A 14,077-nucleotide genomic window follows, 5' to 3' on the forward strand; every position below is an offset into this window, starting at 1 on the left:
TTGTCTCTCAGAAATTGGTTCCAGGACTCCCCCAAGGATACCAAAATCAGTGGATGGTTAAGTTCCTGATATAAAATGACAGAGCATTTGCCTATAGCCTATGTGCATCCTCCTGTACACTTTAAATCATCTTTAGATTACTTATAATATCTACTACTATGCCTATACATCCCTTCTTTTGTGTGGATTCAATGCAGTGTTTAGCACATGGTAAATTCAAGTTTTGCTTGTTGGAATTTTTTTTTCAGAGTATTTTCCATCCACAGTTGGCTGGATACGTGGATGTGGACTCCAAGGATATGTACGAAGGGCTGACTGTATTTTCATCTTATACATATATAAAAAATACATATTTAATCTATATAAAAATATAGATTGGCTGGGCATGGCGGCTCACGCCTGTAATTCCAGTATTTTGGGAGGCTGAGGCAGAAGGATCTGCTTGAGTCCAGGAGTTTGAGACCAGCCTGGGCAACACAGTGAGAGCCCATTTCTACAAAAAAAATTTTTTTAATTTTCTTTTTGAGACAGAGTCTTGCCCTGTTTCCCAGGCTAGAGTGCAGTGGCAGAATCATGGCTCACTGAAGCCTTGACTTCCTGGGCTCAACCAATCCTCCCGCCTTAACCTCCCAAGTAGCTGAGACCACAGGCACGAGCCACGACACTGGGCTAATTTTTAAACTTTTTGTAAAGATGGGGTCTTCCTATGTTGCCCAGGCTGGTCTTGAACTACCAGGCTCAAGCACTCCTCCTACCTGGGCCTCCTAAAGTTCTGGAATTACAGGCATGAGCCACTGTGCCTAGCTCAATGTTCTTTTCAATAGCTCCTTAATATTCCATAATATTGGTGACAAATTATTCAACCATTTTCCTATTAATAAACAGGCAGACAGTTTTTGACTATCACAATAATATGGCAATTAACATCCTTTTAACATTCATACACTGCTGTGTTTTTCTTTCTTTGAGTAAATTGCTCAAAGTGGGATTGCTGGTTCTAAGGATGAAGAATGTGCATCAAAATTTTAAAAGTTTTATTATAAACTTTTAGATTACTTTTCTAAAGGTTTAGCAGTCCACATTCCCATCAGCAACATATGAAAATACCTATTTTCCTACACTCCTGTCATCTCTGGATAACATTAATTTAAAAATGTTTCCTGTCTGATGGGTGAAGTTGAGACAACTTTGCACTTCTTTATTATTGGTGAGGCGGAACAGCTTTTCAGAAGTTTATCAGCCATGCACATTTTCTCTTCTGAGAGCTGCCTGGTTATATCCTTTGCTCTTGTCTCCACTTGTTAGTGCTTTCTGTACGTGAGCTGTATTAAACCTTGTCTGTCACACGCATTGCATGTTTTCCTTGCTCTATCATACAGCACCACAGATAGCTTGTTAGCAGCCCACACTGTGAGTGAAAGACTAGTAAGACTGCTGCTGTCGACAGGATCCCTGGGGGTCGGAAGAAAGCAGGCACAGGCAAAACTCAGCATACCCAATTAGGAGAGACACTTGCTGTTAGAAGAATTTAACTGTTCTAGGCATTAACATGTTAGGATGTTTACTGAAGATCTAGCCAGGAAGTCAAAAAAACAAACAAACTACATTTATTTGTCTAAGTGGGTGGGGTTAACCTGCTGTGGTCACTCAACACTGGGGGCTGCACATGTGGCACCTGCAATGCAGGTTTCCTCCAGTTCCTAGAGCTATAAACACCTGTGCTATCAGGAAGGTGGAGGCATTCAGGACCAAACATTTCCTCCACTTCAATAATACTCTCACTCTGACAACTTCCTCAAGAATACATTTCCTAAAGGTGACATTTATACTATAAGCCTAGGGAAAAAATCCTTTGACAGAGATGCCATCCCTGTGACTAGATACAGCATCCTGATTGTCAGCAGTGTGTTCCCAGCCTCACCCGCAGGTCAAAAGGAAGCATCACCAGCATCCCGCTGTGGTCCATGAATAGGGCAGCTTCGTTGTGCTCATATATTTGTCTGTTTCGGGGAAGCAGTAGTGGGGTACACAACTGAACAGCTCCTACACCAAATGAGAAAAAATAGCTCATCATCAGGTTCACATTCTCCATAGGAGGCAACCTAAAATTAACACAAACCTGACAGTTAAGTAATTGCTACTGGGACCATTGAAGTCATATCAGTTTTTCTTTAGTTCTCTACATTTATAAATAGAGAGCTCATCTAGAGTTAAGTTTGACAGTTTGGTCATATTTCTGACTCCACAAACCAATTGCATTTTAGTATTAATAGTAAGGCTGTAATATTCAAATCAGTTTCAAAAATAAGCTTAAATTCCATATGATGTCAATTATTTATAACTGAATTTGAAAGTAAAATATGAGGCCGGGCGCGGTGGCTCACGCTTGTAATCCCAGCACTTTGGGAGACCGAGGCGGGCGGATCACGAGGACAGGAGATCGAGACCACGGTGAAACCCCGTCTCTATTAAAAATACAAAAAATTAGCCGGGCGTGGTGGCGGGCGCCTGTAGTCCCAGCTACTCGGAGAGGCTGAGGCAGGAGAATGGCATGAACCCTGGAGGTGGAGCTTGCAGTGAGCCGAGATTGCGCCACCGCACTCCAGCCTGGGCGACAGAGCGAGACTCTGTCTCAAAGAAGAAAAAAAAAAAGGAAGTAAAATATGATATGCCTGAACACTAACAGTATTTTCTAATGATGAAAAAAGTCTTATGAGAAGAAATATCATTTTTAAAAAGGGCGTACATACCGTGTCTTTTAAAGATGCGGATGATGGTTTCACACACGTGCTGCTGCATCTTGGCTGTACGGATTGAGAAGTTGCCCTAAAACAGGACCGATTAAAACGTCATCATTGAAGCCTTATGAAAGGGATCCTTTAAAATATTAATGTGTGGCTTGCAGTAGGCACTACACTGCTTATTTCCAGGTTCAAAAAAGAAGTCTTGACAAGTCCATCCCTCTTTGAACACATCAGGGAAGAGGACACATATCTTTCATGGCCTGCTTTGGAAAGCAAGAGCTAACCTTTCAAGCAATGGGAAGGTTGCCTGGGTTCATTGCCTGGGTTCAAAGTCCAAATTCTTGGCCACATTGATATTTGCCTTTCAGAGGGAGCTAATCAAATAAACACATTCTCCCTGACTCTCAGGGATACTGTGATGCGATGACCACCTAACAGCATCAGGACCCTCCCACATACCAAGGTGATTCATGGCAGGCCTGTTGAAAGCTACATGGCAGTTACATATTTTGCCAATAGCTTTCTTTTTCATTTGTTTTTGTATTATAAATGTAGTACCATTTCACTATAGAAAATTTAGAAACAACAGATAAGAAAAAAGACGTCTATAAAAAAGTCACCTGTAATCCTGTAAATATTTTTCTATAATAATATTGCCAGCCAGTAAAAATTGTGTTTGGTCTCTAAAATCTATACTGATCTTTCATAAATTTTACTACGACTTCCTCCACTACTCTATCTTTTAAAATTATATCATATATATTAAGCATACAGAAACATATAGAGAATATAACAAATACCTGTTATCTACTCACCCAACTTTATCAAATTTTAACATTTCACTAATATGCTTCAGATTTTTTTTCTTTTTAAAAGAAATTAAATGTTAAAGTCTCCCCAAACTGGCAACCTGGCTACACTTCAGAAACTGCTTGGGAGCTTTTAATGAGATTCTGAAATGCCTCACACCTGGAGATTCTGAGCCACTAGATGGGCTATGGGACCTGGGCATCTGCATTGTCAGAGAGTTTCTGAGATGAAGTAGATGTGCAACCAGCACTGGGAACTACTTTCTACTTCATCTAGATATGAGCTGGTTGATGCATTTGGCTCTGGGCATTTGGGCTAGGGATCAGTCTCTAAATGCACTGTTTCTTTTCTTTATTTCTTTTTTTTGAGATGGGGACTTGATCTGTCTCCCAGGCTGGAGAGCAGCGGTGCGATCTCGGCTCTCTGCAACCTCCGCCTGCCTCCTGGGCTCAAGCGATTCTCCTGCCTCAGCCTCCCGAGTAGCTGGGATTACAGGTGCATGCCACCACGCATGGCTAATTTTTGTAGGCACTGCTTCTTAATCTCTTGGGTGGGTAGGGAGGAGGAAAGGTCAAGGACTCCTTCAAGTAGGTGATTGAAAGTATGGGTCTTCCTCCCTGAATGCATATACACACATTTTGCATGTAGTTTTAGGGGCTTCCAATACCTCACATAAGAACTTATGTTGGAGGCATTAAAAGAATCTGTGAGAAACTGGCTTGATCCTTTTGTGGACCAGGTGAAGCTCCCTTTGTGCAGCGTGGCTTAAGCCCACCTTCAGTATGTCGCTGTCATAGGTGTAATCGATGGCAGGGGAGATGCGCTGGGAGAAGATCTGGGCCATCATGGTGCGGTAGGCCTTCCCATCCACGTTGGTCAGCGTGTGGTGCAGCACTTCATGCAGCTCTGACTCCTCCATCTGGGGCGGGGGCAGCAGCTCACTCTTGAGCAGTTCTGTGGCTGTGGGCCGTTTTGCGGGATCATGGTTCAACATCCAGGAGATGACTGATTTCTACAATAAAACCCAGGCACACTGCTGATGGGACGCAATGGATAATGCTCAGCTATTCTCCGGACAAGTCAGTAGTCAGTTCAGGTCAAAGAAAAGGTGCCACTATACTTGCACTTAACTGGCATTCTGAAATTTCTGAATAGGTCATTATTTTTCCTGCTTTATTATGACCACAGAGTTGTGCAAGAATGTAGTATGAACATTTCTTAAAAGGAGGCCCCTAGTTTTTATACCTTATTGTCACAACCAAAAAAAAAATCAACTCGACAACTACATAGAAGCAGAAATTAGGCCTTATAAACACAGAAAATATCGTATAAAAAGATGTAAAAAGATAAAACAAATAGCTTTACATGCCTAATTTTAGTAGAAATTGTAATGCATAATAACTGCTGGAATCCTAAAAGCAATGTAAAACATCTTGTTTTAATGGTTTCTTCTCCATTTATGTTATTTGCATTGATACCATTCCCTTGAATTCTCTTGATTTATGTTACTCATTTGTTATATCTTCACAGCTACCTCACTAAAGCAGTGAACCATATGAAGGCAATCTAAACCTTTGAGAGGTTCCTTAATGATGCTTAATCCTCTTGTTTATAATAAAGATTTATAAGGAGTTAGAGAAATATTTGAGATAAGAAAGCCTCAATTATTAGATGGACTTTATTAAGCATTTTCTAATTATAAATCTTTAAAATATGCCCCCCTCACCACTCTCCTTCCAGCATTAGGGTAAAATAAAAACACAGGCAATTACTTTGTATGGGATATAGGAGTATTATATAGAAAGAAAATGACATGATACAACTTTTATGAAAGGTATATTAAACGGACAAAAACAAGAATACCCTATTGAGCATAAAAGAACCTGCTGTACTGGTAAATGTGCATGGCAAAAAATTATGTTATGCCCATTCTATAAGCATCTTCTAAGTTTCCTCCTTTCAGCTAAAAAGCAATGACTATGACATGGGAGGTGGTTGTGGTTTTGTTGTTTTTGTTTTGGTGCCAATTTGTACAGCCCAGACTCAAATGCTCAAGGGTATCTAATATATATCTGATGGTAGGAGTACAGTCCTCATGGTGAAAAATGGTTTGTATAGTTCCTGGGCCATCTTAGCTGTCAACAAGGGGAAACATCAAATAAGACTGACCTTGTCATAAGGAAAGGCTATGAAATGAACATTTACTTATGACACCCAGAAACAATAATAACTAGCAAAAGAAGCAGAAACATGACTCAATGTATTTCTAATGGCCTTCACTAATTAAACAGATGAGGCAGAATGGGTCCCTATAGCCATAAATAACCATCATGTTAAACATTACCAAATGACACAATGTTAGTGCTAATATAAATAAGGAGTATTTAATCTTTTAATTTTATAGGTGAGGAAAATTAAAGTCTAGAAAAGTGGCCTGTCCCTTCAGATACATAACCAGCAAGCAAGAAGCATCAAATTAATACAATATTCTATCTGTGCTTCTGTTCTCAATATTAATGATTTAAACAAGGGATTTGCCTTGATTATAATTGTCAGTAAGTCAGTTTAAGAAATAAACTTCCACATGACAAGAGTATTAACCACTGTACCAAGACAAACAACTGGCACTCAGAAGAAAGGCATACCAGAAGCCCAATACACAAATTCACCAATAATAGTTTTTTTTTTAATATTTGCTGGATGCCAATATTAGCCTATGTCATGAGTCACACAAACATACACTCAGATATTTATGGTATATAGGAGAAATTATTTTGCTTTAAAATACTGTAACAATAGACTGTCCAGAAAATGCAACCCTTCCCCCATAATCTGAGCTACTGCAACCACAAAACAGAACAAAATTACAGTTTTAAATTATATTTTTTTCTTAAAGCCCCAAGCTTTATCAAAAACAATGAGCTGTAAAAGGATTCATTTTTTTTTTCAACAGCTGAGCCAAGGGTCCAAATAGCACTTCAAAAGCACAATGAATTGCACAAAAGAACCCTGCAGTTTGTTAATTTTCTGTGCCAGCCCTTGGCATTTTTATGGTGTAGTTCAAGTCTAATAACATTTTAAGTGCTTCATCTTTTGATATTTTTTCCCCACGTTGTTCCCAGGACACAAGAGAATGAGTGGCAGAAGAATTACTAATTGAAAAAGAAGAAAAATATAATTAAAATGCAAGACTGAAGACATAGTAATTGACGCATCGGAAAATTACCTGCTTTGCATGCTCTCCATCATCAAAGTCTTCTGGAAACTTAGGCGAAGTGGGCTAAAAAAATATATTCAAATCAGGAAGGTTTTGGCAGACTGCCACAGTGAAAGCATTTATTCACCATCAGTAAGAAAATCAAATACAGAAATAAAAATTTGCTAGCAAGGAGAGGTGATACCTTCTTGAAACCTGATGCTTATTCTTCCAATTACATACATATTATTTTAATATAAACTTTACCCAAATGACGGCCTCACCCAAACCTCACTCTTCACTTTCGTCCTAATGCTGTCTGCACCTTTGACCTCACATTCTATAACATTGGTCCCTTTTAGCTCAGGCAGTAACAGAGGCAAGGACTAACCCTAAAAACATGAATGGAAATTTCATTGAGAAAAAAATTTCAAGGGGCAGAAAGTACATCTGAGTACAAAGTAAAAATCTAATGGCTTCGGAGAACAACAAAGCAGTTTTATTAAACATGTAGATGAAAAAAGGCAAAACAACAACAACAAAAAACACACCCATCTACCAACACAGATAGAGTAAGAGAAAAAAATCTCTACTTCCCCAAAAGTTCTCACCTTTCTGGTAAATAAACATGAATTTTAGACTAAAGAAAGGCACTTCATTAAGGACATAATCATCTAAGAGCGTTGCAATCAAGGCGAGGCGATAGTAATCACTTCACTTAGTCCTATACTTTACAACACAGCTGTCCACACTGTACTGACAGTAAAATAATTTAACTGTTTTCAACACTATCCAGAGAAGAATTCTTACACTGGAATACAGGAGTATTCTTACTGCATTCTAGTTACCGTGTTTATGAATTAACTTAATAAATATTCCTGCTTCACTCTGCTCAGTAAGAAAGAAGGAGGCTCTCCAGATGTCTTGCTCATAAATATGTGAATTTAAATTAGCCTCACCCAAACCTCACTCCTCACTCCTCACTTTCATCTTGATGCTGTTTGCTCATGGGCATCTCTGACCTCGCACAATGTAACGTTGGTCCCTTTTTAGCTCAGGCAGTAAAAGAGGCAAAGATTAATCCCAAGAACACAAATGGAAATTTCATTGGGAAAAACATTTCAAGGGGCAGATATTTTTTTCAGACCCATTTTAACTTCTGGTGTCAGTAGTTTTCTTTAGACATTACTACACCTGGTCCATTCAACAGGCATCTTTAACTTCTAGAACTAAATACCCATTTCTTTACAATCTACTCCCTTGTTATAACCATATTCATATCAAGCCCAATTTTGTGGCTTCTTCCTTTGCTTTAAAATCAAGAGTAAATCTCAGAATAATTTTTTAAAAAGCAACTATAACCTAGCAATTTCTCCAGGTAAGATTTCCAAAAACAAACAAAACTGGGGCAAGTTTCCCATCATCGGAGGCAGGGTTCCATTTACCTCGCTGTGGAAACATAGTAGAGAGACCAGTAAGATCCCTCCTACATGCTGATGATCTCTCGCTCCCAAAACTGCTATTTTAAGAACTTAACCGAGGTGACTTCCTTTGCTCAGAAAAATGTTTCACTAAAAATGGGAAAACTGGTTAGTCTGGCATATCTGAATAAATGAGTCATTAAAATTACAGTAGGGCAGCCTCTTCTATGTTATAAATATCAGAAAAATATCCTGCTTCGAATTCTGATCTCTGTGCTAAGATTTGGGTTACTGAAAATGTAGGCACCAAAACACCTGATACATACATCTCTGAGTTGGTTGAGAACAAAGATCCTTTCTGAAGCCGTGACCATAGGGTGATAGGACATCTCGAAGAAGATAATTCCCAGGCTGAAGAGGTCCACTTTCTGAGGGGGAAGAATAATTGCATTTACAGAGCCTTGATATGAAAGTATAATTTACCAGGGAATTATAGGATAAGCATTGTTAGCTGAAATAAAGTTTGTATGAGTACAAAACAGGTCACACTGGAAAAATGTGAAGATTTGTTCTTAAAAATTATGGTTATAAAGGCTAAGTGATATATTTTGTATTTAGATGATGATAAAATATTTGGCATGATGTCTTTAAACATTTGCTTAGAATTTATTTTTCTTTTTTGAGGCAGGGTCTCACTCTGTCACCCAGGCTGAAGTGCAGTGGTGCAATCTCGGCTCACTGCAACCTCTGCCTCCTGGGCTCAAGCAATCCTTCCACCTCAGCCTCCCAAGTAGCTGGGACTACAGGTGTGCACCACCATGCCCAGCTAATTTTTTTATGTGTATTTTTTGTACAGACTGGGTTTTGCCATGTTGCCCAGGCTGGTCTCCAACTCCTGGACTCAAGTGATTCACCCACCTTGGCCTCCTAAGGTGCTAGGATTACAGGTATGAGTCAACATGCCTGGCCTTCCTAGAAAATTAATGGTAACTGGTTTAGTTGTATCCACAGACATAGAAAACCACTGGCTGAAAACTGGAAATAATGGCTGAAGAGCAAGGACAACTGAGATTGACCATAAGAATTTGCTTTGTTTCACATCTTAGCTAATCATCTTAAAAGTGAAACACAGACCAAAATCTGCAGCTGACAGAAAAGGCCAGCTCCTGACTACAAGGTCATATGGCCTTCAAAAAGAAGAGAATCTTGCCATTTGTGACAACATAGATGAAACTGGAGGACATTATGTTAGGTGAAATAAGCTAGACACAGAAAGGCAAATACTGCATGATCTCACTGGTATGTGGAATCTAAATAAAAGTCAAACTCACAGTAACAGAGAATAGAATGGTGGCTACCAGGGGCTGGGGATTGGGGGTCAAGGGGAGATGCTGGTCAAAGAGCACACATTTTCAGTTATAAAATGAATACATTCTGGAGATCTAAAGCACAGCATGGTGACTATAATTAATAATAATGCATTGTATTCTTGAGGTTTGCTAAGAAAGTAGCTCTCAAGTGTTCTTACCACACACAAAAAATGGAAACCAGGTGAGGTGATGGGTATGTTGGTCAGCTTCGTTGTGGTAATCATTTCACAATGTACATATATATCAAAACATCACATTGTACACCCTAAATATAGACAAGTTTCATCAATCTTACCTCCGTAAGCTAGGAAAAAAAAAAAAAATAAATAAAAAGCTACAGAAAAAAACAGCAAAGTCAAAAAACTAGAAGGATATAAATAATCAAGATAACTACTAAATAATTGACCAAAACAAAAAAAGCATCTATAATAAAAAGAAAAAAGAAGCAAAAAGGCAAGTCAGTGCAGGGAAAATCTAAGTAGGGTGCCACGAAGGAGAAGATGGCGTTGGGAAGGGAGTGAGTCTGAGGAAGCCAAGCATGACACGGCTGCCGAGGAGAAGACTGCACATGGTCAGGGGCACAGAGGTGCAGAGCCGCTTTCAGGACAATGGAAAACATTTTCAAGAAATACTCTTGAATACATTTGGACTCAAAGAGGGGGCGGCGAGACTCTTGAATTGTCACTGGTGACCTCTGACATCTTAAAAACCTTCACCGTGGCATTTCCTATACGTGCTGGCTATAGAAATAGAACAAAAGCACCAAGAATAAAATAGCAATCTCATGATCCCACCACCCAGGGATATTTATTACTGATGTCTAAGATGCCCCCACTTTGGTTTTTTAAAAAAATATGTATATATGGCCGGGTGCAGTGGCTCATGCCTGTAATCCCAGCACTTTGGGAGGCCGAGGCAAGTGGATCACCTGAGGTCAGGAGTTCGAGACCAGCCTGGCCAACATGGCGAAACCCTGTCTCTACTAAAAATACAAAAATTAGCCAGGCCTGGTGGCAGGCGTCTGTAATCCCAGCTACTTGGGAGGCTGAGGCAGGAGAATTGCTTGAACCTGGGAGGCGGAGGTTGCAGTGAGCTGATAGCCCACCGCTGTGCTCCAGCCTGGGCGAAAAGAGCAAGACTCCATTTCAAAAAAAAAAATAATAATAATGACACTAAAGGTATCTGCCCACACTCACAGTGTGTGCAGCCCATCTCCTGATACCCTAACCCTTATCCTCACCAGGTACTTAGAGGTCTGTTTCAACTTTATGTTGTTGTCCAATGCTCCCTGTCAGAACCAAAACCCAGGCTTGAATCTCCACTGCAAGCCTGAGCATTTGCTTTGATGCAAATTGCTTTCCTAATGTATTTTATTTTATACATATATAATTGATTCAGACAGGGTCTTACTCCATTGCCCAGGCTGGAGTGCACTGGCATGATCATAGCTCACTGTAGCCTCAATCTCCTGGTCTCAAGTAGCCCTCCCACCTCAGCCTCCTGAGGAGCTGGGACTACAGACGTGTGCCACCAGGCCTGGCTAATTTTTTTGATGTTTAGTAGGGATGAGGTCTCGCTATGTTACCCAGGCTGGTTTTGAACTCCTGAGCTCAGGCAATCCTCCTGCCTCAGCCTCCCAAAGTCCTGGGATTATAGGCATGAACCACCATGCCTGGCACCTAATGTGTTTTTAAAGTTCAGCTTTACACTCTTGCCCTAAGTGATCTCATCCAGTCTCATAGCTTTAAATCCTATCTGTGTGCTGATTTCAAATTTATACTTCTGATTCTCACCTTTCCTCTGAACTCAAGTGTTGGGTCTCTAACAATCTACTCGACATCTCCAATTGGATTTGTCATCAGATATTTCAAACTAACATGCCTCAAACTGAATTTTTCTGTTATCTTCTCCTCCTTCCCCTTATGTCTTTCCCTAGGTTTCCTCACTTCAGTCAAATAGTCTTCACCCAGGTGCTCCAGGAAGAAACCTGAGCCCTGGACTTTTTCCCTTCTTCGTTCTCACCCAACATCCATTCCATTGGGGAAATCTCTCAATTCCCTTCCTAACTCAGCACACTTCTCTCCATTTCTACTGCTTGCAGTCCAGTTCCAGCTGCCAACCGCCCTACCAGGACTTCCTGCAGAGCCTCCTCGCAGCAGCCAGAGTGAACTCTCTTGCTCAAGATTCTTCATTGGCTCCCTGTGTACTTCAAATTAAATGCACACTCCTTATCCAGGCCAAACTGGCTCTGTGTGATCTTTCCCTGCCTTCTTTTCCAGCTTCACTTCATGCCTCTGTCCCCTGTTGCTTGCCACACTGTGGCCACACTAGCCTTCCTTTTGGTTGTCTTAAATGTGCCAAGCTCTCTCTCACCCAGGGCTTTCTCTTTATGTGTGCAGTTTCCTCTGCTTCTCACCATCTCCTTCCCTGGCATGTGTCATCCCCAAATCTGTGTGGCTTGTCCTTTCTCATCCTTTATCCTAAATGCCATCCTCTCAAGAGATCTTCTCTGGTTAATCTGTTCTCTTTGTCACTCAGTTCCATTTCTTTTCTTCCTAGCCCTCACCACAATTTGTGACTATATCTTTCATTTTTTACTTATTTGTTGTCTGTTTCATCCACCAGTGGACAAGCTCCCTGAGGGCTGGAGCCACATCTGTTCCTGGCACCTTGCCCAAGATAGGGGTTAGTTTGCACAGTCTTTGGATGGATGGATGGATGGACGGACGGATGGATGGGTGGATGGATGGGTGGATGAATGGGTGGATGGGTGGGTGGATGGATGGATGAGTGGATGAAAGGATGAATGGATGAATGGATGGATGGATGGATGGATGGATGGATGGATGGATGGACTGTAAGCTCCTGGCAGCAGCAGTGCCAGTTTCAGTCACTATCCTTAGGACCATGAGTCCTTCCTGGAGTGTGAACGAGTGGATGTCCTGACTATTTTAGCTGGGAATAAACCCCAAATGCTGTGATCTAGGTGTCCTGTTACCTTAATTTTGAGATTCCTTTTCCCCATAAAACCCCTTACCTGGTTGTATGCAGATTTGGTGCTTCCTTGGACCTCTGGGCTTACATAGAGAGCAGTGCCAACCATCCCAGTTAAGTGACCTGTGTGGAGGAAGACAGAGGGAAAACTTCCCAATAATAGCACTTACAGAAGACACAAACTAAAAACAAAAAAAAAAGTTTTCTTAAAAGTGAGGCATGATCTGTTAACTGTCTATGCCACTCACAGGAAGCAGCAGCATGCATTGTACCAAATGAATAACCATAAGTCACGTATGGCCACACACTCTGTTCTACACAAGGATGTCTTTGCTATTGAAGAGGAGGGACAGTGCCAGATAAGACCCCAGACGGATCAGGTCATGAGGTAACCTCACATTACCAATGGAGGTTAGACAAAATAAAACTGTCTACCCCTGGGAGCCAATTATTCTACTCACTGAAGCTCTAATTTCTTGAAGTTCAAAGAACAATTCATAAATTGAGAAGGAAAAAAAAAATTAAAACATTTCCATAATTTTGTTAACTTAAGGAGCAATTAAAATCTGCTGTAGAATAAAACCTTTACAAGTAAAAAGCAGGTTTCAGGTTAAGAAATTCTGGGGTCTTTAACACATGGATGAAATATATAGTCTTATGGGTTTACCTGAAGGGTCTGACTTAATCAAGTCTCCTGTCTGATCGTCTTGTTTGCTGTCAGCCTAAAAATGTAAGTAAGCCAAATATCCAATTAAGACATGATATTATTCCATGAGAATGGCTTGTCCGTTTCTAAATGAAGACTGAAGAAATATTACATGGAAATCAAAATAATATAATAATGCTTTGAGTTTTAATTTTTTTCTAGTTTAGTTAACCCACTAATGCAAAGCTCTCAGAAAACCCAATGAAATCAAGAGGGAGAGGGGCAATCACTGCATAACTCTTTCTTTAGGACAGAAATATGCAAACACTTAGAGAAACCAATTTATTTTCATGTTGCAAATGTCAAAAACAGAATCTGTTTTCTAAGAAGAGTAAGATTGTATCAAAAACAAATTCATCTTTCAACTTACCCATTGCTGTTACTTTCTCTGCGTCAATTTTTATTCTTCTTTCCTAGAGGCTGCTCAGCAAATATGTTCCACCCTCGCTCATGGCTAATGCCCCCCAGGTAGCCTCACCTTGCTCCACTATGTGCAACAGTGTTGTCAATACCCTAAGTCACTATTGTTATGTCTGCACTTGTAATAGGTGCTTCCCATTACAAGCATCACCATCAGTAACACCGGCTTCAACATTCTTAGTGCTGGGTACTGTTCTAGGTGCTTTACCCGCATTCTTATTCATCTTGCTGATAACTTTTTGAGCTAGGCGCTAGTACTAGGCACACTTTACAAATGAGGTATTGAGAAGTTAATTAATTGTCCAAGATCATGCTACAAAGCAGTGGCAGAGATAGGATTCTAGTCCAGGTCAGTGAGACTCCAGAGCCTGAGCTCTTATCTATCTCACTATGCTACAGCCTTCCAGACATCAAGT

At 40.4% G+C, this 14,077-nt stretch overlaps 1 protein-coding gene across 5 annotated transcripts in view; it reads right to left on the reverse strand.

Annotated features, from left to right (window-relative positions):
- Positions 1–14,077, reverse strand: part of EIF2AK4 (eukaryotic translation initiation factor 2 alpha kinase 4) — a 104,780-nt gene that overhangs the window by 30,505 nt on the left and 60,198 nt on the right. For all 5 annotated transcript variants that reach the window (XM_032175842.2, XM_058427234.1, XM_032175844.2 and 2 more), the window contains exons 17-23: positions 13,203–13,257; positions 12,579–12,658; positions 8,498–8,599; positions 6,781–6,834; positions 4,330–4,566; positions 2,751–2,826; positions 1,922–2,043 (exon numbers count right to left, since the gene is read on the reverse strand). In XM_032175842.2, coding sequence (XP_032031733.1) covers positions 1,922–2,043; positions 2,751–2,826; positions 4,330–4,566; positions 6,781–6,834; positions 8,498–8,599; positions 12,579–12,658; positions 13,203–13,257 — 726 coding nt within the window. The remainder of the gene's footprint in view (positions 1–1,921; positions 2,044–2,750; positions 2,827–4,329; positions 4,567–6,780; positions 6,835–8,497; positions 8,600–12,578; positions 12,659–13,202; positions 13,258–14,077) is intronic.

Source organism: Hylobates moloch, unplaced genomic scaffold (genome assembly GCF_009828535.3).
Source record: "Hylobates moloch isolate HMO894 unplaced genomic scaffold, HMol_V3 SCAFFOLD_14, whole genome shotgun sequence".
In the NCBI taxonomy this organism is placed as follows: Eukaryota; Metazoa; Chordata; class Mammalia; order Primates; family Hylobatidae; genus Hylobates; species Hylobates moloch.